The 23,480-nt window shown below is 64.7% G+C and overlaps 2 protein-coding genes across 2 annotated transcripts; both read left to right on the top strand.

Moving 5' to 3' along the window:
• The first annotated feature begins 1,556 nt into the window (after positions 1 to 1,556).
• On the top strand, positions 1,557 to 14,647 carry UBE2J2 (ubiquitin conjugating enzyme E2 J2). Its single transcript, XM_080658404.1, has 7 exons — positions 1,557 to 1,756; positions 6,106 to 6,236; positions 9,265 to 9,305; positions 12,601 to 12,703; positions 12,780 to 12,918; positions 13,394 to 13,474; positions 14,024 to 14,647. Exons 2-7 carry the CDS (start codon positions 6,106 to 6,108, stop codon positions 14,306 to 14,308), a joined length of 780 nt encoding a protein of 259 aa, XP_080514530.1. The 5' UTR covers positions 1,557 to 1,756; the 3' UTR covers positions 14,309 to 14,647.
• A 3,546-nt stretch (positions 14,648 to 18,193) lies between these two features.
• On the top strand, positions 18,194 to 22,685 carry C1QTNF12 (C1q and TNF related 12). Its single transcript, XM_080655634.1, has 8 exons — positions 18,194 to 18,626; positions 20,613 to 20,729; positions 20,807 to 20,918; positions 21,002 to 21,153; positions 21,540 to 21,648; positions 21,941 to 22,025; positions 22,203 to 22,281; positions 22,464 to 22,685. The coding sequence occupies exons 1-8, from the start codon at positions 18,459 to 18,461 to the stop codon at positions 22,560 to 22,562; spliced, it is 921 nt and encodes a 306-aa protein (XP_080511760.1). The 5' UTR covers positions 18,194 to 18,458; the 3' UTR covers positions 22,563 to 22,685.
• The last annotated feature ends 795 nt before the right edge of the window (positions 22,686 to 23,480 follow it).

The raw sequence follows: 23,480 nt of genomic DNA, 5'->3' as shown, positions 1-23,480 counted from the left end.
CCCTGTGCAGGCTCAGAGGGGAACCCCCAGCCTCCCCAGAAGGGAAGAGGTGCAGGGAGAGGAAGCGAGCTGATTCCCACGGCTGATTTGCCTGGCTGAGGGATGACGAACAGTTCGGGTTCTGCCCAGGGCTCAGGCCAGCCCTGCAGCAGCCGCTCAGGTCCTGTCTCAGGTGCCCTGGATGCGCCAGATTCAGGTGAGCTGCCCGCCCACCCTCTGCTCTTGGTCAGGGCTGGACCCGTCAGTGCTTGGTGTTCACCCGAGAGCCATGTGGCCCTGAACAGCGATGGCCCCTCTGGATCTGTGCTGGCCGACGCCTACCTTCTGCCTCACCGTCAACAGGCAGCATCTTCCCCTGGCACAGCCTGTGGGGGACACCCCACCCCCACATGGTCCTCTCCTGGGCTGCCCCTTGAGGGGGTGCGGTGGGCAGTGTGCTGGCCTACCTAGCCACCCAGCACCCACCTTGTCCAGACACCAACCTTCCCACTGCCACGTGTCTGCCATCCTCCTGCCCCTCTGAACATCCCCATGGTGGCAAGGGTTCCCTGTGCCAGGGACTACCCTCCTCTCAACCCACTCGCTGGGGTGGCCAAGCTCTGCCTCCCCTCCCCCAGGGCCAGGGAGGGGACCGTGGGAGCAGAAGCGAGCCTCAACGCCTGTCCACTGGTGCATAATGACCCTATTCATGGGCTGGGTGGAAAATTAGGTCGGGGAAACAGGGGAAGTATTTTTATGAGAACAGCTCTCCCCAGGGGCAGGGGCTGGGCAGACTTGCCCACAGTGGACCCCACCTGGCACCGGCTCCGGCAGAGGCCAGCCGTGGGGCATCCAGGACTTGATGCTCAGGGGCCGTGGGCCGGTTTGGGTCACTGATGGGCCAGGGCCCTCGAATGCCTGGCCCTCCTCTGTTAAGTGGGCAGAAGAATTGGGCCCCCAGCCGACTGGGAGGAGCCTTTTTTTTTTTTTTTTTTTTTTACATTTTAATATGTTTTTATTGATTGTTAGAGAGAAAAGGAAAGGGACAGACATCGACTAGGAACATCACGGATGCGCTGCCTCCTGCACGGCCCCTGCGGGGGATGGAGCGCGCAATCCGGGCATGTGCCCTGATCTGGAATCGAACCCTGACCTCTGGGTTCCTGGGCCGACGCTCAACCACTGAGCCACCCTGGCCGGGCTGGGAGGATCCTTTGAAAGGCGGCGGGTCCCCGTGACTCAGGGGTCACCCTTTATCTGGGCCTGTCTTTCTCGGATGGCGCGTCCTCCTGAGCCGGAATCCGGGGAAGGAGCGTGTACGGAGCGGGGGGTCCGGGAGCCCTTGGTCCAAGACTGTCACCGGCGCTTCCCGCAGGACGGGGCTATGGCGGAGTGAGGCCAGGGAGCGCGATGGCCGCCGGATCACACCTGCCGAGGGGGTCGGGGTACAACTTGGCGGAACTGCCGCCAGTGCGCACGCGCCGAGTCCCCACCTCGCTGGGCGGGAGGCATCAGCGAGACGCGAGCAACGGCCTCCCGGCCGCCTAGAGCGGCCGCCGAGCGAGCCGCGCACCGGAATCGGAAGCGAGGATGGCCCCGCCCCCGAACGGCCATCTTGGAAGCTGAGGCGGCGGCGGCGGCGGCGCTGCGGCGGAGCGGTGGGCTCGGTCCCGGGCGGTGCGGCTCTCCGGCGCGGGCCCCACTCTCCGCTCCTGCTCCGGCCTCGACCACGGCGAGCCTGAGCGCGGCGGCGGCCCACGCGCGGCGACAGGGAGAGGTGAGTGCGCGCCGCGGGCCTGCGGCGGGGCCTCGGTCGCGCGTCCGATCCGCTGGAGCCGGCCCGCGGGGGGCAAGGGGCGCGGGTCTCGGGGCTCCTGGGTGCCCACCCCCGCCCGACCCGCCGCTCGCGGGGCTCCGCCCGGAGCTTCCGTGCGCGGAACCCGAGGTCGGTTACGGCGGGCGCCCGGGGCTGCCGGCCGGGGTGGTCCTGCGGCAAACTTGGGCATTTGGTTGGCCGGCCACACGGTGGGTCCCTTTCGGAGAGGCACCCCGTTAGTGGCCGCTTGTGGGCACCTCCAGGGCGAGCTGGCGTAGCTCTTGGGTGTAGATGTGTCCGGGGATCCGTTGGGGTGGCCACGGTGGTGCCGTTCAGCCGCCGCTCCGCCCTGACAGTTAGAACCCCACTCGGCCTCCTCAGCCCCCCAGGAAGGAGTGCCCTGGGGTCCTGCCCCTCGTGGTGGATCATGAGGGACATGCAGGCGGGGAGAGCGGGAGCCGGGGTCGGAGGACTCCATCCCGGCAGCCGGGGTCGGAGGACTCCATCCCGGCAGCCGGGGTCGGAGGACTCCATCCCGGCAGCCGGGGTCGGAGGACTCCATCCCGGCAGCCGGAGCGGGACTCGGTCCCGGACGGACAAGTTCCTCGTCTGTGTCGGGTTCACTCTCCTTCTCTGCGAATGACCTGCATCGTCCCAGACTCTGGCCACGTGTAAACTTCTAGTTTCCTTTTCGATGAACGCCCCTTAGCTGGTCCTAATTCAAAGCCAGTTCCCGGCCATTCATGGCTGGGCCCTGGCACCAAACAGCCAGAGTAGGTGAGGCCGCCGCTCAGCGGGCGTGGAGCTAACAGGTGCCTAAGAGCAGGCCCCAGCGATGGAAGGTGGTGCCATCCGGCGCCAGAGAGGGGACCCGAGGGTCTCACCTAACGGGGGAGTCCGGTGTGCAGGTTCCAGGCAGGTGGGATCTGGGTGCCCAGAACTGCAGTTAACCTGCACATCTTGGCAGCGCCGACCCCTCCTGGCGGCTCCCTGCTCAGGCAGGTACACGGGTGGTGGCCGAGCTGCCTCCATGAGCCTGGGCTCCCGGCCAGCCTGTGAAGCAATCCTGGTGGAGATCGGAGAGACTTCTCTCAAAGTCCTGGGCGTGCATGTCACGTGCCTGTCCGGTTGTCAGGCCAAGGTCTCATGCCACGCTGTCACCTGAGCTGCGTGTACGCGGGGCGGGAGGGATGCCCGAGAGAAGAGGAACAGGGTCAACAGATGCTGGACAGTCTGTCCCAGTGTGAGGCCGAAGGGACTTGTGTCCTGTAAGGCGGGTGCCTTCCTTCAGCTTTTGGGTGTACTCTTGAAAAACCCATGCCGGCTTTCTGTCTGTCTGTCTGTCTGTCTCTCTCTCTCTCTCTCTCAGAGAGAGGCCCCGTCAGCGTGGGTCGGGTTGAGCGTTGACCTAAGAACCAGGAGGTCACGGTCTGATTCCCGGTCAGGGCACAAGCCTGGTTTGCGGGCTAGATCCCTAATGTGGGGCGTGCAGGAGGCAGCCCATCAATGATTCTCTCTCATCATTGATGTTTCTATTTCTCTCCCTTCCCCCCCCTTTTTTTTTTTTTTTTTTTTTTTTTTTTTTTTTTTTTTTTAAATATATTTTATTGATTTTTTACAGAGAGGAAGGGAGAGGGATAGAGAGTTAGAAACATTGATGAGAGAGAAACATCGATCAGCTGCCTCCTGCACACCTCCCACTGGGGATGTGCCCGCAACCAAGGTACATGCCCTTGACCGGAATCGAACCTGGAACCCTTCAGTCCACAGGCTGATGCTCTATCCACTGAGCCAAACCGGTCAGGGCTTCCCCCCCCTTTTAAAAATATATTTTTATTGATTTCAGAGATTTCCTTCCTTGTAACACACCTGACGTGCTCTGTCTGGGGGGACTTGGTGTGCGGGAGCCCGAGACATGCCCTGTTCTGAGGGGACAGTTGGGAGAGATGTTTCCCTTGAACCCCTGGAGGGTCCTGAGAGCACTGTCCTGCGTGCGGCAAACGGGGGGGCCCTTTCCTTTGTATCAGCTGAGCAGGTGGATCATAAATGGGATCTGAACGCTGACGGTTTTGGAAGCAACGGTGAGCGAGAACTCAGTGCCCGACCAGGCACGGCCAGTCTCCCCGTGCGGCTGCCTGCTGACCTGCACCAAGTGGCCACCTCACTGATGCAGACACAGTCGCACCTGAGCCCTCCAGTGCGTTGCTCTGTGCGCGGCAGAGTGTGACTTCAGGGCGAGCGTTGAGAGGGAGCAGACACACCCTGAGGTGCCCCTGCTGTGGGTGGCCTTGCTTGTTCCCAGGTGTTGCCCAGGTTCCACCTGGCCCTTTTGGCATCTCTGGCCAGGAGCCTGGGAGCAGTGTTGTGTGGGGCAATGCCGCCTTCCCAGGCTGGTCTGGGGCTGCGCCTGGCACATGGTTGTCTGCTGGGGCCTGATGGGCACCTGTGTTGTATGGAGCTGGGCTGAGGGAGGCCAGTGAAGGAGAGCGTGGAGGCGTTTGAGTAGGAAATGAGGGAGGCTTTTGAGGGTCCTGGCTTTCGAGCTACACTGGGAAGGGCCGGGGTGAGCTTCTGCCGGTAGACTGGGCTCCCAGGCGGCGTGTGCTTATCAGGAGAAGGGGTTGGACCTGAGGCGGTTCAGCGGCCTTGGCAGTGGGGGACTGGGAGGCTGGTTGGTGCTGCTTTGTAGAGGGGCTGGCGGCAGGGAGGGCTGGCGTGGCGTTGATCTGCTTGGCTGTGTGTGGGGGGGGGGGGGGTCGTCAAGGGCTGTGGTGAGAACTGTGGTGACCAAGTTAGCCTGACTTCGTGTCCAGGAAGGACTGAAACGGGGAGAGACGAGAAGCCAGGAGGCCAGGGTGAGTTGGTGGGAATGGGGAGGGGAGGGAAGCAGGGTTCTGAGGGTGAGAGACCTCAGAGCCAGCAGCAGGGGTGGGTGATGGTGCACGCCTGAGGACCCGGGGGTGTCCTGCTGGAGGCCTGGTCTGCAGGCCCTGGGTGCCGAGCGAGCACACCCAGCTGGTGTGGTCTGTGGGGCTAGTGCTCCGGGGAGGGTTCGAGCTCGATGAGGTGATGCGGAAGCTGAGGGAGGCGGCAGGGAAGGAACAAGCCCATGGCTGACCCCAGGGAACACATGTGCGGAGGCTGGAGGCTGAGAAGGGCAGGCGTGGAGGGGGTGGGTGACCTCGGGTTTGTAGGGACAGGGAGGTCAGGGTGGAGAGAGAGCCCGTCCGGTGCTGTGGCAAGATGAGTGGGAACACCGCGTGGCAGAGGGCGGTGGAGTGGGGGTGAGCGGGAGGGTAGGCCCCTTCTCCGTTGCCCACATCCAGTCTGCCACCCCCGTGGCGGGTGCTCCCTCCTTCCTGTCCCGCACACCCTGCGTGTCCCTGCTGTCGGTCACGCTCTGGACCAGCGGCTCTCACACTTGCTTTTCAGCAGCATGACTTCTTTGCCTTCCCACTTATGTCATGAGAAACTCCAGTAGATGAAGCAGTTGGGGTGGAGCTGTTCTGGTGCCTGTGAGAGTGGGGCGCCCTGTCTCCCCATCTCCCCCGCCTCTGGAGCATAGCTGAGGTGTCCCAGGGCTCCCCGACCCAGGCCACGTCTCTTCTCTCGAAGGACTGCTTTACTCCTGGTCCCCAGCTTTGGTGCTGCCCTGCAGGATGACGTCCTGTCTCTCCACGTCATCCTGTCTGTCCCATGCTGCCCTGTCCGTCCTGATGCACCCCCTGGAGCACTGCTTGGCGGCCTGACCTGGCCGCCCTGGCAGCCCTGTTTGCCGCCATTCTCTGCTCCTGACGCAGGGACCCGCGCCGTCCGGGCTCAGTCTCCTTAGGCCTCTGCCTGGAAGCTTGGCTTCCTGCTCTGCCCAGCACAGGCATCGGAGTCTTTCACGGTCCCCTGTCTCTCCAGAGCAGAGTGACAGCGGTGCCGTGCTGAGGGAGTTAAGGGGGTTTAGCAGGGGCTGGTGGGTGCGTCCTGAGTGCTGGGGCGTCACGGAGCACAGAGCTGAGCCGTGTGTGCAGTGGCCCAGGGTCCAGTCCAGGCTTCAGGCACTTCCACCCACGGCGGCTTGGGATTCGATCAGGGTTATAAAATCTTTGCACCTGAGGTCGCTGAGTGACAGTCATGGCAGGGCAGGTGGGACAGGAGACTGTGTGGCCTACGGGGTTGGGGTGGGTGAGCCGGGACAGCCGCAGCCTCGGAGCTGGGGGCCGCGTGAAGTGCGCCTGAGTGAGGCTGCTGGGCTTTGGGCAGCGGCACCGGGTGCTGTGTCCTGGTCCCAGGTGAATACACGTGTTTCCTTTCAACAGATGAGCAGCAACAGCAATAAGAGAGCTCCAACCACAGCCACCCAGCGACTGAAACAGGACTACCTTCGGATTAAGAAAGACCCGGTGCCTTACATCTGTGCTGAGCCCCTCCCTTCCAACATTCTGGAGTGGTAAGGCCCACCGGGTTCCCGCGGTCGGGTGGTGGGCTTGGGGCTCCCGTCACGGAGCTCCAAAAGGGGCTCCTGCACCCGTTGGCGGTGCTGGTAGACGTCGGGAGGCCCGCAGACACTCCTCATGGCAGCAGCTGGGACACAGCGGGTTGTCCTTGACCCCTGCCGCGGGGGTTAGAAAGGGTCCTTCCCTGCCGCCTCCCTCAGAGGACTGCGCCCGGGAACCCACGGTGGCTCTGGTGTAGCTCACGGCTGTCGGAGGAGGAGTTCCTCTCCAGTCTCCTCTGCCCTTGGCTCCTGGGCTGTGGGGAGCCTGCCCTGCCCTGGGGAGTGGGGCAGGGGCGGGGCCTGCAGGTGGCCCGGTGGGCTCTGCGCCGCTGCACACGCCTTCCTCGGAACCCTTCCTCGTGTGAAAGTGGGTTAGGAGGCTGCACGTCTACGACGGGCTGCCCTTACCAGGTGGCTGGGGATGTTGAGAAATGAGGTGTAGGGCTGAGTACTAAGAAGCGTTTTCTCTTTGTTTGAAGAGTATTTTACATTTAATCTTAAAAAGGAACTAAAAATTAAAAAACAAATCCAGAGGAAAGAGATTTAACTAAATTGAAAACAAGTGTTTTCCAACTGGGCAGTTTGTAAAGTTTTTTTTTTTTTTTTTTAATCTATCTTTATTGATTTCAGAGAGAAAGGGGGAGGGAGAAAGAGGTAGAAACATCAGTGATGAGAGAGAATCATTGATCGGCTGCCTCCTGCAGGCCCCCCACTGGGGATCGAGCCCACAACCTGGGCCTGTGCCCTTGACCAGAGTCAAACCTGGGACCCTTCAGTCCACAAGCCAATGCTCTATCCACTGAGACACCAGCTAGGCCCAACTGGGCAGTTTGGCTCAGTGGTTGGGCTGTTGCCTGTGGACTGAAGGGTTGCGGGTTCGGTTCCTGGTCAAGGGCATTACCTTGGTTGCAGGTTCGATCCCCGGCCCATGTGGGAGGCAACCAGTCGATATGTCTCTGTCGCGTCCGTGTTTCCCTCTTTCTCCCCTCCTCCCTCCCTTTCACTATCTGAAAATCAGTGGGAAAAATATCCTCGGGTGAGGATTAAAGAAAAAAAGGTATTTTCCAGATGGGACAGGTGTCCAGGGAATCTGGGTCCACCTTGCTTGACTTACAGAAGAGGGGGATCTGGCAGGTGGGGTGGAGGGTTCTCAGGGTGACGTGGGCCTCAGTGTGAGTGGGGTGGCAGTGTCCCACCAGGGCTCTCCCTGCCCCCAAATAATGACAAAAAACAAGTGTGGCCTCAGGACACATTAGATGCAGGGACCCCTCCCCACATCGAGTCAGGGTCCCCAGATTCAATCGTTTGCTAAGAGGACCCACTGTTACGGTTTATTACAGTGAAAATGCACAGCAAAATTAGCAAAGGGAAAAGGCACAGGGCAGAGTCCACAGGAGACCAGGCACAGCTTCCTGCCCCCGTGGACTCACGGACCCTCTCCACTCGGGAGCCTGTGAGAGACCCAGTGCCTGGGGTTTCCAACAGGGGTTCTCAAAGGCACCTCTGCTGGCACCCCCAGAGTCCCCGGCTCAGGCCTCCTCTCAGCTTACCCAGCCCCAGGCGTGGCAGGACTGCAGTGGCTGGCCCCCCGGTAGTCAGCAGGCAGCACTTTCCGGATGAGGCCTGTCCATCCTCTGAGCTCCGTGCTGCCCAGGCCTCCCTGCACCCAGTGCTGCCCAGGCCTCCCAGCACCCAGTGCTGCCCAGGCCTCCCAGCACCCAGTGCTGCCGGCTCTCCCAGCACCCAGTGCTGCCCGCTCTCCCAGCACCCAGTGCTGCCGGCTCTCCCTGCACCCAGTGCTGCCCAGGCCTCCCAGCACCCAGTGCTGCCGGCTCTCCCTGCACCCAGTGCTGCCCAGGCCTCCCTGCACCCAGTGCTGCCCAGGCCTCCCAGCACCCAGTGCTGCCCAGGCCTCCCAGTACCCAGTGCTGCCCAGGCCTCCCAGTACCCAGTGCTGCCCAGGCCTCCCAGCACCCAGTGCTGCCGGCTCTCCCTGCACCCAGTGCTGCCCAGGCCTCCCAGCACCCAGTGCTGCCGGCTCTCCCTGCCCTTGCTTCTCTCCGCTCCCTGTGCTCAGCTTGGCCAGGAACTGGAGCAGCAAAAATTAAGGCCACACTCCTGGACGTGTCATGTGTTTAGCTTTAAGGGCTGTTCTGGTCCGCTGACGTAGGATCACAGCACGCGCACGTGTGTGTGTGTGTGTGTGTGTGAGAGAGAGAGAGAGAGAGAGAGAGAGAGAGAGAGAGAGAGACAGAGACAGAGACATATCAGCCAGGAGGTAGCGGGTGTTGATGGGTGGTGGTAACAGGGGGGTGTGTCCTGGTGGGAGGAGGTGGTTAGAGGCAGGTCTGTCTGCCCTGGCATTTCTGCTTCCCTTACGTCCACTTTCTCCTTGCTGCTGTCTGCTGTCCGAGCGTCTGTAAGCGCAAGCCCCTCCGGCATGAGCCGAAGCCTCGCCTTGGGTGTGGGGAGTGGACGTGTGCGCAGCTGGGCGCCAGGTGCAGGCGGCAGTGACGGCAGGGCTGTCCCCGTGGCTTCTGCTCGAGGCAGCTCCTCGTGGTGGAGTCGGGTTCTCGTGGGACACGGACCCTGGGCACAGAGCCGGCTCCTGCACCGGCTGTCCCGTCTTGCCTGCTGCGGGGTATGTGGCCACACGGAGAACACAGAACTTCAGTGGTGCTTACGAAGGCTGTGAAATTAGGTTTTTAAAATTTAGTGTCAGTTGACGTTAATGGCTAGAGAGGATTAACCTCGTATTGTATTGTGGAGGCAAAGCGCTTTGTGGAAACGTAGAGGATGGTTGACTAAGGGCCGTTGCCCCAGAGCCCGAGGGCCTCGCCGGTTGGCCCCTGACCTTCAGTGTCACCGACGGATTGCCCGTGGGTGTCTGGTTTGGTGGCCCTGCAAACCTGGCCTCGGAGTGACTCAGGCTGGGGGGAGTTGGGCACCCCAAAGCCAGCTAATTTTCTCTCTCCCTCAGGCACTATGTGGTCCGAGGCCCTGAGATGACTCCTTACGAAGGTAAGTCGAGCCGTTGCCGGAGCGAGAGCCAGAGGAGCGCTGTTCTGCGCAGCTCTTGCTGCCAAGTGCCCTTGCCCTGTAAATGGCCTCTCTCCACGCTGGACGTGTTTGGAACTCGGGCTCTCCGAGTCCTAGGGAGTTGGCTCACAGTGTGGTTCTGTGCGTGTCTCCGGGACCATGTCCCAGGGACCGTCTGTGAGTCCTGGGGTGGTACCCAGTCTGCGGGGTCAGCGGGGTCAGGGCCAGGTGAACAGTCTTGCCTGGTCCCCTTGCTGTTTCTGAACGGGGCGTTGTCGCGGGGAAGACGGGTGTATTGGCTGCTCTCTCTGCGCCCGTCCTGGGGCTCAGTGGTGGGCCCTTGTGTGGACAGGGCGCTGAGGCGTAGGGAGGCCATGGCACCTGCCCGGTCAGCAGGGCCTGCCTCTCTCCTGGCTTCTGCCGATGCCATTGGTGCCGTGTCACTTACAGCGCAGACCTCGCAGCTGTCCGCGGTGCCTGGTGCATCAGCCTGGGTCTAGATGTGCGCCGTGGCCAGGCAGCCCCGGGCACAGCCGTTAGGTCCTGGCTAGAGCGCCGTGTGGGTTTGTGTAGGTTCCACTGAGAGGAGCTGTGCTGCAGAAGGTCTGAGCAGGCTGGCGTCGGGCGTGGGCGGCTGAGCGGGAGGGAGGCTCTCTCTCTACGGCCCAGGGTCCCGTTCTGGGAGGGTTCGCCCAGGAACCGTGTCCAGAAGCAGGCCTGTGGGGTGGGTGTGTTACTGGGGGTTACATGGGGGACCAGCAGCAGGTGCGGGCTCGCGGGTGGCCTGCCAGGTGGGGTTCCTAGAACTCCGGAAAGATGGGCTTCAGAACGGGGCCAGGTCGTGAAGGTGCTGATGAAACCCGTGCATGTTGTTAATGAGCCTGACTCGACGAGCTGCCAGTCCCCGCTCAGCTCAGCTCAGCACAGGCCTGCCCTCCGCTGACTGCACTCAGTAGGTCTCCCTGGACCAGCCGAGTTGCTGCCTCCATCCGTCTGTCCATCCGTCCGGGAGGGACAGCTGCCAGGGCTCCGAGTCGGGCCTTTGTGGCCCCTGAGGGGTGACTGTCCTCCCCTTGCTCCTCCTCTGGCTCCTGGGTGTCTGACGGTGCTCCCTGTCTCCCACGCTCCTCTCCCACGTCTCCGCTGTCCCTGTCTCGGACCCCACTGTCCTGCTCTCTCTGGGCACAGCCAGCCCCTGCAGTCAACACCTGCGTGCCGTTGCCCAGCGCTGCCACAGGATCTCCGGGCTGGTCTGCGGACCCATCCCTCCCATCAAACCCAGACACACACAAGCTTATCTAGTTTTTATTCTGAAACTTACACGGAAGGCAAAGGACCTCGGGTGTAGATAGCTCACCATTTTAAAGAGAATAAAGTGGGAGGACTCCCTGTGCCCCATGGCTTGTATCTGCAGGGAGAGGCGGGGACAGGGCTGGGTGGGGCCGCAGGAGTGCGTTGTGATGGCCCACGGGCTGTTGACCGAGTTGCAAAGGGAGTCGAAGCTGCCCCCACAGGTTTCCCTCCCGTCGTGGCTTAGTCACCCTCGACACTGGAATGCAAGGTGCAAGCTGCTGGCACAGGGGTCCACCTCCTGGCTCCCTGCCTTGCCCCTTCCCGCCCTGGAGGACCCCCTCGAGGCTCCCCTCAGCCCAGGCTCTCCCAGAGCTCCCTCTGTGGTGTGGAGTGTGGTTTAGGCTCAGGGTTTACCGTGTGCGTCTCTTAGCGGGCTGTCCTCTCCCTGCGCCCGAGCCCTGGCCTCTGAGGACAGTGTGTGTGGCCAGCGCTCCCTGGGTGGTTCTCAGGGCACTGGGCTGCTCTGGTCTCGGGTGGTGATGGAGGAGGAGCGCTGGGCCGGTGTGTGTGCTTAGAGGTCAGTTTTTTTGGCAGGTTCCTCGCAGCGGGTGGGCGGCCCCCTCACGCCCTTCACTGCGCCCAGGGCGCTGTCCTCGCTGCTCAGGTCGCTTCCCGAGTGGGGACAGGGCCTGGGTGTGTGGGGCTCTCCTAGCGAGTATGAGTGTGAGTGTGAGGCTGCGTGCCATGTCGAGCGCTGCCTCGTGGGTGGGCGTGTCTGCCTGTGGAGCTGGCCCCACAGATGGCCCTCGGGAGGGGAGGACAGTTGTGTGAGGCGGCTGGGGCACTGCAACCAGACAGGGGTGCAGGCCTTACCCAAGCCTGGCCTTGGGGCAGAGCCCTTGGCCGTTGGGGATGGCATGTGCCACGCCTTGAGGCGGGACCATGCCTGGGTGTGAGGACAGGGCAGCGCTCCTCAAGCCACAGTGAATGTGCACGTGCACATGCGTGCACACACGCACACATCCCTGGTCTGGGTGGGCCTGGGCTCTGCATTTCCGACAGGCTCCCGGGGGTGCCCCAGAGTGCGGGTGAGGCCTCGGGGGATGGGCGGGTGGACTTCGAGCTGCGTGGGCGGGTTGAGGAGGTGAGGCCAGCCAAGTGCCGGCTTTGGACCAGCTGGCAGGTGGGCCTGACAGGGTTTGCTGGCAGAGTGGGCGTGATGGGGGCAGGGGACCCAGATTTTAGTCTGAACAGTCGAGTGGATGGGGTTGCTGTTTGAGGAAAGGAGCAGGAGTCCATCTGGGATCTTTCTGGGGTTTGGAGAGGGGTCCAGGGTCCAGGCAGAGGTGCCAGTGGGAGGGAGAGCCATCACGGTCTCTCCATGTCACGTGAGTCAGGTGAGGCCCCCGGAGTGCGGGTCTGGGGACAGCGCCAGAGAGCTGGGCGCTGCACCTTGGGCACGGAGAGGAGGCGGGGGCTCAAGGAGGCAGGGTCAGGCGTGGTCTCACCCCATGGGGAGGCCTGGTGACCTCAAGGTCAGGTCATGGGGGGCCACGATGGAATGTGAGCTGGGGTGATGGCAGCCCGGACATGCTCCCAGGGACAAGATGGGGCAGGTGGCAGGAATCGGACGGTGTGGGGGTCAGAGTTTGTTTTCTGTTGTTGTTAAGGTGGGAGGGAGGGCGGGCTTGCCTGCTGCAGGGTGCAGTTTGGTGGAGGACGAACCGGTGGGTGTGGAGGGGACCTGGAGAGGTGATCTCAGCAGACACGCTGTGGTGGGTGCGGGGGGTGAGGGACATGCAGGAGCCGGGGGGCTGGCCGCCTGTGTTCTAGGGATGGTCAGCAGGTGGGCACCAGTGGAGGCCTGTGAGCAGGTGGGTGGGCGGGCGCAGGTGGGGCCTGTGAGTGGGCGGGTAGGTGGGCGCAGGCAGAGACGGGGAGGTGCTCTGTAGACCATGACCGATCTTTCTCTGTTTCGATGCAGGTGGCTATTACCATGGAAAACTCATTTTTCCCAGAGAGTTCCCCTTTAAACCTCCTAGTATTTATATGATAACCCCCAATGGAAGATTTAAGTGCAATACGAGGTAAGGCGCTCTGCCCTGCTGTGAGGCGAGGCCGCGGCCGTGGCGAGCGCTCTGTTGAAGGGCCCCTGTTTTGCAGGCTGTGTCTTTCCATCACGGACTTCCACCCAGACACCTGGAACCCGGCCTGGTCCGTCTCCACCATCCTGACTGGGCTCCTGAGCTTCATGGTGGAGAAGGGCCCCACCCTGGGCAGCATAGAGACGTCGGACTTCACGGTGAGGGTGAGGGCCTGGTGGGGGCTCCTGCCCATGTTCCTGCTCCCCAAGCACCATGGACCCCCAGCCCTGGAGTCCCCTGTTCTTGGCCGAGCGTCCTGCAGACCCTGAGGGTGTCGCATGCAGTCACAGCGCCTACTCCTCTTGTCGACTGTTCTTTAAATATATTTTACTGATTTCAAAGAGGAAGGGAGAGGGAGAGAGAGAAACATCAGTGGTGGGAGAGAACCATTCATCGCCTGCCTCCTGCATGCCCCACACTGGGGATGGAGCCCGCACCTCGGGCCTGGGCTGTGGCCTGGTTTTTCTCTCTCGTTCGGATAAGCCTCCGACAATAGATTAGCTTTCTGTGCAGAGCAGCTTGTCAAGTGTGTCCAGCAACGGAGGGCAGCAGCCGTGACTAAAACCACCTGCTTTGGGAATTTGAAGGATTGACGCTAACCTTTGGTTTGACAGTTCCCTTCTTTCTTCCTAGAAAAGACAACTGGCGGCACAGAGTTTAGTGTTTAATTTAAAAGACAAAGTCTTCTGTGAGTTGTTTCCTGAAGTCGTGGAGGTGAGAGTGACTGCTGGTCAGCTTTGCTTCCCCGGGGTCGGGGTTCAGTTGTCTCCAGAAGAACCATGTGCTCCTGCGCCTGGCTGCAGGCGAGCGCCCAAGGGAGCTCCCAGCACTGCTCCGGGGCAGCAGGCCTGCCTCACAGGTGCCAGGACCGCAGGGGCGGAGCTGGGAGCGGCCAGGGGCACGGGCCTGGGTGTGGAGCTGGCCAGCTGAGCACCAGCGTGGGGTGCAGGGTCTTGGGCCAGGAGTGGGGAGCCCTGCGTGAGGGCTGGGAATGCTCCCTGGTCCCGGTGGCTGGGAGCGGAAGGCTGGGCTGCACTCGGCTCAGGCCTCAGTGACCATGCCACTCGGGCCTGGCTCAGTCCTGGGCCCTGAGGAGCAGGTGGGGTGATTGTCAAGGCACTGGCCCCCACGTCTGTGACTGGGTGGGTGCCAGGGGGAAACCCACCAACGGCCGCCACCGTCTCGGTCTCCCTGGGGCCGAGGGTCCTCCTGGCCCTACAGGAGCTGGTTTGTTCAGACCCCTTTGTCTCCTGCTTCTCCCAGGAGATTAAACAGAAGCAAAAAGCACAGGACGAGCTCAGCAGCAGACCCCAGGCGCTGCCCTTGCCAGACGTGGTTCCTGACGGGGACACGCACCACGGCCAGCACGGGCTGCCACTCCTCAACGGGCACGCACCGGGGGCCGGGCCCCACCTCGCGGGCTTCCAGCAGGCCAACCGGCACCACGGACTCCTGGGCGGTGCCCTGGCGAACTTGTTTGTTATAGTTGGGTTTGCAGCCTTTGCCTACACGGTCAAGTACGTGCTGAGAAGCATAGCACAGGAGTGAGCTGCACGCCGGGACGCAGAGGTGGCCGAGAGCGAGGGACGGCCCAGCCTGATGCCGGCTGGACGCGCCATCCGCACAGAGCGGACCCGCCCGACGCCTGGGGTTAGCTTTTTAAAACCATTAAGAGGAAAACAAAAACCAGAGTGTGGGGCTTGGATTGGAGCGTAGACACGAGTCCCGCCCACGCGCCCTGTCCCGGCTGTGGAGCTCGGTCGCGGAGGAGGGGGCCTCGCGCTTGGTTCTGTACCTCATCTCCCGCATTGTCCTTCGGACATGTTTTAGTAAACCTGTTTTTCATTTTATAGATTTGATCACTTAAAATATAAAACTTGATGCCTACGAAGTGCTCTGCGTGCGTTCTTCGTCCCTGGGCTCTGACCCGCCGGGTGGGCCGGAACCGGCCGCCCAGAGTCAGCCTGCGCCCCGGAGGCGGCCGTGTGCACAGGGGGCCGGAGAGCCTGCTCGCTGTGACCACAAGGTGTCGCCTTGCACTCAGGAAGCGGCTGGGAGCCCAGGGCAGAGCTGCCTTCCTGGCTCCTCGGCGCCTCCTGGTGCCCAGAGCCTTCGCTCTGAACTCCTTGGGTCTGGGTGGCCCAGGAGCCCCTCCGACGCTGTGGAGGCTGAGGCCCCAGCATCCCCACGGGGGCCCCGCCCGACAGGCGGGCTCTGCACTTTGGGGCTCCCTCACACTTGGTCCCAACCTTGGGCTGACCCGAAAGGTAGCTCTCCCGCCCCCTTCCCAGCGGATCCCCGGGGGTGCTGGCCCTTCCTGAAGGCCACACGGGGCATGGGCGTCAGGAAGGGCGGAGCCTGCAGGCGTCGCCTCAGTTTGGGGACTGACGCCCTGGACCGCCTCTCGTCTGCATCTGTGCTGACTGCTTCCCGGGATCCACCGGTGACACTGACCCGCTCCAGAAGCCGCGGGAGACACGTGCACTTTCTCACCTTTGACTTGTTTTTTGATCCGTTTATTTTAAATTGCCCTGTAATTGACCACTTGTATGTGTGGAACCCACTCTGTGAACAGCTCTTTCGTGATGTCTTTGTTCCTAAATGTTGTGCTGTGTGTGTCCGTGTGGGTGGAAGAGGCCATGTCCTGACAGTGGACGCTGGTGGCAAGGCCACGCTGCTGGACCCACCCTCCATCCACAGCCGCTCGAGGGCGCGTCGGGGTCAGTGTCTGTTCCACACACTGGAGTTTCCTGAGGCTCACGGGAGACGGACTGCCCAGCAGACAGCACTCCTTCCTTTCTGTGAGACCCTCGGTGGAGGTGGGGCGGCCCTGTGCCCGCGTCAGCGGTCAGCGGTGCCTCCGGCCCAGCTGTCTGACACTCAATGCCAGGCCCTGGGTCTGGTGTGCAGTACCTGCCGGAGGGCAGTGGCCTGTCTCCAGACTCCTCTTTGGACCTCGTGTCCCCGCCCGTCGGCAGAGCCGAACCTCATCGTGCAGCCATCCTGCGCCGTCGGCTCGGCTCCTCGAGGGAGCAAAGCCCGAACAACTGAAGCTGCACGGCGCTGTGAGGCGTCTTGGTGGCGAGCGAGGCCTTGGAGAAAAGTGCTTCCCACGTGTCTCCCTGAGGCCGAGACTCCCCGAGGTCTCGGTCTGAGGCTGGAGTGACCCCTGCTCCAATGGCCAGGCAGACGGCCTGCTGTGAGGGCTGTGCCCGGGGCTCCTGTCCTCCCCGGGCATCAGGGTGTCCAGGGGCTGGGCTCGGCTGGGCTGGGAGCTGGGTGGGCGAGGACACCAGCCGTGGCCTGAGCCTCGCCTGGAGGGCGGGCAGCTGGTGGCTGTGGCAGGAAGGCCTGGCAACTCGGCAGCTCCCTCTGGCCCTTTTCCAGGTGGTATCAGTACTGGGGGCTGGAAGGACCCTCCGTGTGGGGAGGGGCACTGGAACTTCTGGGATGCACCCCCCAACCCCAAGCTCGGCCCAGCATCCCCCCTGCTGAGCGTGGTCTGGCCGACACCCACAGATCATGGATGGCTCCCTGCTCCCAGCTCATGAAGGTCCTGGAGTTGAGAGCTGGACCCAGGGCTCCGGTGGGCGGGGCCTGTTCGAGGCCCGGCCTCTCGCCCCACCACGTGGCTCCCTGTCCAGCGGCAGAGCAGTCCCCCATGGGCTGCTGGTCCGGTACAGGTTCATTGCCAGCCGCACTGCTGACACACACAGGCTCCGAAGGACAGGGCCCCCAGGATGCAGGTGCCCAGCCTCCGGGGAGGGATCTCCTGGGCTGCCTTTCCTGACCCGGTGCTGGTGCAGCTCACATTTGGGGTGCAGCCAGGTGGGGCCCCAGGACCCTCCTCCATACCCAGGCGTCTGAGCTGGACGCGATGGAGCTGAGGCTTCAACGGTGAGCTCAGGGGTCGCAGAACCCGCGCTGCGCCCAGCCGGCGTGGTTCAGTGGTTGAGTGTTGATCTTTGAACCTGGAGGTCACGTTTCGATTCCCAGTCGTAGCACATGCCAGGGTTGAGCGTTAGATCCCCCCATTGTGGGGCGTGTAGGAGGCAGCCGATCAGTGATTCTCCCTCATCGTTGATCTTTTTATCCCTATATCCCTCTCCCTCTCTGAAATCAGTAAGAAATATATTTTAAAAAAGAAAAAATAACCTGCATTGCTGTCCCGGGCGTAACCACCTCTGCCTGAGCAGGAGGGGGACGGTGCCCCTGGCAGACAGGCCTCACATCTTCCCAGCAGCTTGTTCCTGGAGCGACCGGCCTGGAGCTGGCCACGGGCGTGGCCTGGGCTGGGGTCTTGTGCTGGGCTGCCTCCCTGGTTCCTGGCCGATGTCTGGAAATTGAAGAGGGTCCTGGAGGGCCCTCTGTGCCATCCCCTGGGACCCGTGTGCTCCGCCTTCCTCGAGGCTGCACTCAGCAGCGGCTGGGGCCAGCGTGGCTCCGACCGTTGGCCTTGGTCTACACCACCCGACGGGCGGCTGGCAGTGGGGTCTGGGCTCGGGCTTCCAGCCCCCTGGCCACCACTGCGGGGGCAGCCCCAGGGCCTGTGACCGGGTCCAGGCCCCCCTCGCCCCACCTCCCACCCCAGGTGCTCAGGTGCGGCTGGAGGCAAGCGCTCTCTCCTGGGCCGAGGGCCGTGGAGGCGATGGGCTATTCTGGCAGGTGCCTACCTCCACGAGGCCTGGCCTGGGGATTGGTCCCCCCTCCCCCCCCCCCCGTCTCTCCTAGCTCGGAAGCCAATAGGCTCCTGGGGGAGCTAGGACCCCGGAGAACAGGGTGAGAGCAGCCCCTTAGGCAGTAAGGATTGGCCCTGAGCCCCAAGAAGAGGAGGGGCCCACCCGTCACACCTTGAGGTCAGCCAGCCCCTCCCTGCTGGAGAAGCAGCACCCAGGGTCATAGGGTCATAGGGTCATCGAAGCTGCACAAGGCCAGGGCCGGTGGGTCAGCCACCCGGCGTCCTGGGTCCTGCCTCTCCCTGGGCCAGGGCCCGAGGCTCTCAGACACCACCAGGACCCAGCAGGGCCAGAGCACCTAGCAGAGCCCGTGAGGGGTCGTCGGTGGGGTCGTAGGTAGGGCTTTGAGCTCTTGGAGTGGGAGCGGCATCGGCACCCTGGGCTCCTGGGCCACCGCCCTGAAGGGGTGGCTGTGAGGGGCCAGCAGCTTAGCCCCGTGGGGGGCAGGGCAGATCCTTGTTAACGGTTCCAGGGTGAGTCCGCCTCCTGGGAAGGGGTGCAGGCTGTTTCCAAAGCGCGTGGGAGGGTCTGGGGAGGCGGGAGCCACCGGCGCATGGTCAGGGGGGGTGCCCGACCCGTCCACGCCCAGGGCCGGCTGGGAGCCTGCTGACGGATCACCGTGTGAGCCCTCCCCCTGGAGCCCGCGAGCTCGGGGCGGAGGGAGGGTTTATTTGGCGGCGGCGCGGGCAGTGAGGGCATTGCGCGCGGGAGGGGAAGCCGCACGGGCGACCCGCGGGGACAGGAGCCATCCCGCCGCCCCGTCCGCGCCATCCGCCCGCCCGCCCGTCCTGCTACGGCGCCCGGCGCATCCGCACAGACATGTACCGGCGGCCAGGCGGCCCCCGCGGCCGCGCCTCCTCTGCGCTGGGGCTCTGAGCCGCCGTGCCGCCCCCATGAGCACGCCCGGGCGCCCCTGCACGAAGCGCTGAGCCGCTGCCGCGACCCGAGCACCGGCCGCCGCCATGCGCTGGGCCTGGGCCGCGGCCATGGGCCTCCTCTGGCCGCAGCTTGCGCTCCTCGGGGCCGTCGGGGCGCGGCGGGAGCAGAAGAGGCCGCGGCAGCCCGGCCCGCGCGCGGAACCCCGCAACGCCACCGTGGCCAACAGCGAGGGGCTGCCCGGCTCCCCCAAGGTACGCGCAGACGGCGCCCAGGGGCTCGGGTGTGCGCACACCTGCGGCGCCGCTCGCCTGGGGGCTTCGCCTAGCGGGGCGCCGTCCTCCCACCCCATGCTCTACGCTCTCCGGCCCTTCCCGTCCGGTGGGGTGGGGCTTCGGGCAGGATCTGCTGCAGACGCCTTAGGGGCCGACCTGGCCCTCCGCTGGCCTGGAGGGGTGTGGGGAGGGGAGCGCCTTCCCAGTGGGGCTGAACCAAGACCCTTGAAGCACCGCCGGCCCCAGCCTCCCGTGCCTTTAGGTGTAACCCAGTCAGGAGGTGGGGAGGGCTCCTGAAACCTGCCCACCACTCCCGGTGGAGAGGCCAAGGCTAGCTTGGACCCTGAGCTCCTGAGGGTCCGTGCCCTCACCCCTGCTGTTAGCCAGCCACCCCCCCGCCCCCATGGCCTCTGGGTGGGATGCTCCGGTCCTTAGAGTCCCTCTGGCCCTGGAGTCTGCCTCTCAGACCTGAGCCCCAGCACCTGCTTCAGCCCTGGCCTCTCTGTCTTCCGCTGAGGACCTCCTGAGGGGTTTTGCAGCTGACCCCTGGGCCGGGGTTGGGAGGGGAGCGGCAGTTGCCAGGACAGGCCCCCCGCCAGCCCGTTGCCTTTGATCCCAGCCTCCTGCCGCCCAAGGGCGTCTCTGTGGCGGCCAGCCTGGCTGCTCTCAGCCCACGCGCCCCATGGAGCCCGAGGCCCCGGTTTCCAGATGAGTCCCTGGGCCCTGCCAGCCGGGGAGGAGTGGTTGCCGCCCCAGCCAGGGCACCGGGCAGTCTGGGGACAGACAGGTGGACCTCTGTCCCGGGCGGGGCCTCCATGGGGGTGCCCTCGCCAGGTGGCACGTGACCCAGGCTGGCCCTCCCTACATTAGGACCCCTGCCCTTCCTGGACCCTTTAGGGCCCCTGGGTACCGCGGGCGCAGCCAGGGTTTGTGGTGGCCAGCGACACAGGCAGAAACGGGGGGACATGTGTGTGTTCTTGGCTTCTCTTTCTTTCCTGGTTGTGGCCCATGTCAGGGGTGGGAGGCACCCCTATCCACCTGCCCCTCCGAGCCCCCCAGGACAGGGCCCACCTAAGCCTGGTGAGGAGGCTGCGCTGCCCCAGAGCCTGGCGCTTGCTGGGTCTGGAGCTGAGGGCTGACTGTGGACGGGACCTGGGGCCGGACCCCCTGGGGCCCAGACCTGGGGTTTGCCCTGCCTGGGATGGCTCCCGGGGGCGTGGCAGGGGCTGTTCCTTCCCCCCCTCCCGTCCCCGCCCCGCCAGCATCTGCTCCGCTGCTGTTCCCTTCCTGGGCTTCCTGTCTGAGACCCGCACAGACTTTCTCAGAGAGGAAGGCTTTCCCTCCAGCCCACACCCCTCACCGAGCTGGGGTCTCCTCAGACGCAGGCAGGGGTGTTCCCGCCTCTCCCACCTGCCTGGGGCTGAGGAGGTGGTTAGAGGGCTGGGGCATGGTCTCAGGCCGCTCTGCACTGCCCCCGCCCCCCCCGCCCCCCCCCCCCCCGCCCCAGACCTTCCTCCAACAGCAAGGAGGCCAGCAGCGGGGCCTGGGTCCGAGCCTGAGGAGCAGGGCCCGTCCCCGCCCCAGCTGAGCCGGGTGCCCTGGGTCTCTCAGGAAGACACTGGAAAACGGGCTCTTGTCCTCCCCTGCCTCGGCCAGGCCAAGCCCCTGTTGGGACACAAGAGGCGTGCCCGTCTGCTTGGGGACAGGGCAGACGGGAGAGGGCAGGTCACCCAACAGAGCCGGAGCCACGGTGTCCGGACGCCATGCCTGGCTTTCAAAAGGCCCCAAGCCCTCGCCCTGCCTGATGCCCGAGTCTGAGTCCCCAGGAATGGCCTTCGTTGCTCGCTCACCCCAAGCACTGCCGGAGGCGGCCTGGCCCTGAGGGTCCCCGCTCTGCCCTAGGGCAGCAGGGAGGACCCCGTGGGGCCCGGGTCAGCACACTAGCCCTGCCATTTGGCCCTTCAGCTGCCCGAGGCCTCGGGGCCCGAGTTCTCAGATGCCCACATGACGTGGCTGAACTTTGTCCGGCGGCCGGATGATGGGGCCTTGAAGAAACGGTGCCGAGGCCGGGACAAGAAGTCGGTGAGCCTGGGGTCTGAGCCTGGGGCGGGGTGGCTGTGGCTCCCGCCGGGATCCTCACAGCCTCCTGCCTCTCCCAGCGAGGCCTCTCCGGCCCCCCCGGCCCCCCCGGGCCCCCGGGCCCCCCTGGGCCCGCTGGTGCGGAAGTCACACGGGAGGTTCTGCTGCAGGAGTTTCAGGAGATGCTGAGAGGTGAGGTGCCCCTGCTCACATCCTCCCAGAGGCTCAGGCTCTGCGGGCGACCCCAATCCGCTGACCTCCTGTTGTCCCCACAGAGGCCACCGAGCGTCGGTTCTCGGGGGCTTGGGGCTCGCTGCTGCCTGAGGGGCTGGGCGGGCGGCTGGTGGCCGAGGCCTTCCACTGCCGGCTGCGGGGCCCGGTGCAGGTGGACAAGAAGACGCTGGTGGAGCTGCAGGGCTTCCAGGCCGTGAGTGTGCGGGGGTGCCCGGGGTCCCCCAAGCCCCGGGTGTCTCTGGGGACCCTGCTCGGGGCAGGATGCTGGGGCAGCTCCCACATCCACGCAGCGGGGGCCTGGGGGAGTGGCCACCACTGGTCAGGACTAGGTCCCATGTGCCCAGGCCAACCTCCTGCACCAGGCGTGCGGGTGGGGCCCAAGGTGGCCAGGCGGGGGTTGTCTGTCCCTGGGTGCCCTTCCGCCCCCGGGACCTGAGGCCAGAGGCCCAGCGGACGCACGGCTGTGCCCCCGGTCCTTCCCGCCTGGCTGTGCTCCGGTCGGGGCTGTGGGGTGCAGGCGCCTCGTCCAGGCTGGGTGCTCAGGCCCTGCAGCCGGATGCTCCCCCGCTGTCCCTGCAGCCCACCGCCCAAGGCGCCTTCCTGCGGGGCTCCGGCCTGAGCCTGGCCTCCGGCCGATTCACAGCCCCGGTTACCGCCATCTTCCAGTTCTCGGCCAGCCTGCACATGGGTGAGCGGGGCAGGCCAGCATGGGTGGGTGGGGCTGGTTCTCCCAGGTGGGCCCCGGCATCGCAGTCCCAGGCCTGGGTCCCATCGCAGAGCTGCCTCCGGCTCCAAACCCGGCTCTCACTGGGGGCTTGGACAGGGCCCCACGCCCACCCGCCCCCAACTAGCAGCCACTCCTGTGCCTTCCTGGGCAGTGTGCCCCGAAGCCCCGCCATCCCCCCCCCCCCCCCGCCCCCGCGCCCGGCCTGCCTCTCCGCTCTGTCCTCCCCGAGGGCTGCAGCCCGCTGTCTCCACAGACCGCAGGGGCCTGCAGGGCCAGGCCCGGGCCCGGGACACAGTGCGGGTGCTCATCTGCATCGAGAGCCTGTGCAATCGCCACACGTGAGTGGGGGCCACCCTGGATGCCGGGGTTCGCAGGAGGCTGGGTGGGTGCCTGAGTGTGGACGGTCCTGCCCGTGGAGAGTGGAGGGGCTGCCCCCACACGGGACGGCACTGGGCCCTGGGGTGGGGTCCAGGCCCTCGGGCCAGCTGTGCCCTCACCCTGGGCACCGTGTCCAGGTCGCTGGAGGCCATCTCGGGACTGGAAGGCAGTGGCAGGATCTTCACGGTGCTGGTTCAGGGGCTGCTCCAGCTGCAGGTGAGGCCGGAGGGGTGGGCGGTCGGGAGGGGTCCGTGCTTCTGGGCCTCAGCACGTGGATGGACATGGGCCCTGTGGCCGCTCAGGACCCCGGGACGCCACAAGCCTGCGGTGGGAGCTCCCCACGTTCCTCGTGTGGGCAGGCCCTGTGGGTGGTGACGTCCACTGTGGGGTGTCTGCAGGCTGGACAGTACGCCTCCGTCTTCGTGGACAATGGCTCCGGGGCGCCCCTCACCGTCCAGAGCGGCTCCAGCTTCTCCGGCCTCCTCCTGGGCACGTGAGGACACGGCCAGCCCCAGGGGAGCTGCGTCAGGAGGCCCCTCGGGGCCACGGGAGCTACTGGTGTCCCATCCGCTCTGCCCTCTGTTACAAGTGTGGTCACACAATAAAGAGTCCCAGCCCGCTCTGCCGCCTGGTCGCTGTGTCCTCGTGGGGGTAGCGGGGGGGCGTGGGGGGCGTTGCTTTGGATGTTCTGAGTGTCCTGCAGCCTCTGCACCTGCTGGGGTCCATCGTACTCTGTGGACTAAGACAGATGTCCGTCCAGGCGCCCGCTCGGGCCTGCCTGCTGCCTGACACCACCCCTCTGCTCGTCACCCAGGGCTGGTCCAGCCTTGGGGCACTAGGTGTCCCCAGAGTGTGGCGAGCAGGATGGCGGCCGATGGCACGTGCTGTGGGGTTTGGGAGCAGCGGTGTGTGGGCCACTCACAGGACTGCCCCGAGTGGACCTGGAGGGGTGCTGAGTGCTCCTGCGTGTGGGGGGCAGCATGCCGGTTGTCAGGCCCAGACCAGCGGGGCACAGAGCTTCTTGCCACCTTCCCCTTGGAGGCGGCCACCCCAGGTGGATGCAAACCTCCCCACCCCAAAGATGGGGCCAGAACCGCCCCAGGTTGGGCAGCCAAGACCCCGCCTCGGGTCTTGTGGATTTAGGGCCCCTGCCCCCACCCCATTTTGGCTCCAGCAAACCGAGACCGAAGAATGTAAATTGGTCCTAGGATGTCCAGGCCTCTGCAAAGCTGTGGAGATACCATCTCTGGTTGGCACCTGGGCCCCGGGCAGGCACTCCACCTGGAGCATGAGGCTGACCCCTGACCCCTGGGGAGACACCCCGGGGGTGGCAGTGGGGGTGGGGCTTGGCTCCCTAGCAGCAAGGCTTGGAGACCCTGGTTCCAAGGCTGAGCAGACAGAGAAGGCATCCTGGT

Source organism: Plecotus auritus (assembly GCF_963455305.1).
Source record: "Plecotus auritus genome assembly, chromosome: 2".
Classification (NCBI taxonomy): Eukaryota; Metazoa; Chordata; class Mammalia; order Chiroptera; family Vespertilionidae; genus Plecotus; species Plecotus auritus.
The sequence above is the reverse complement of the archived record's forward strand: the minus strand, read 5'-3'. Positions and strand labels throughout refer to the sequence as shown.

Excerpts from the sequence above, each read along its gene's own strand:
- C1QTNF12 (XM_080655634.1), top strand. The coding sequence starts at position 18,459 with ATGCGCTGGGCCTGGGCCGCGGCCATGGGCCTCCTCTGGCCGCAGCTT. Across the intron at positions 20,730-20,806 it reads GAGGCCGGGACAAGAAGTCG|CGAGGCCTCTCCGGCCCCCC; the intron begins GTGAGCCTGGGG and ends TGCCTCTCCCAG. Across the intron at positions 21,154-21,539 it reads AGCTGCAGGGCTTCCAGGCC|CCCACCGCCCAAGGCGCCTT; the intron begins GTGAGTGTGCGG and ends CTGTCCCTGCAG.
- UBE2J2 (XM_080658404.1), top strand. The coding sequence starts at position 6,106 with ATGAGCAGCAACAGCAATAAGAGAGCTCCAACCACAGCCACCCAGCGA. Across the intron at positions 6,237-9,264 it reads CCTTCCAACATTCTGGAGTG|GCACTATGTGGTCCGAGGCC; the intron begins GTAAGGCCCACC and ends TCTCTCCCTCAG. Across the intron at positions 12,919-13,393 it reads TAGAGACGTCGGACTTCACG|AAAAGACAACTGGCGGCACA; the intron begins GTGAGGGTGAGG and ends CTTTCTTCCTAG.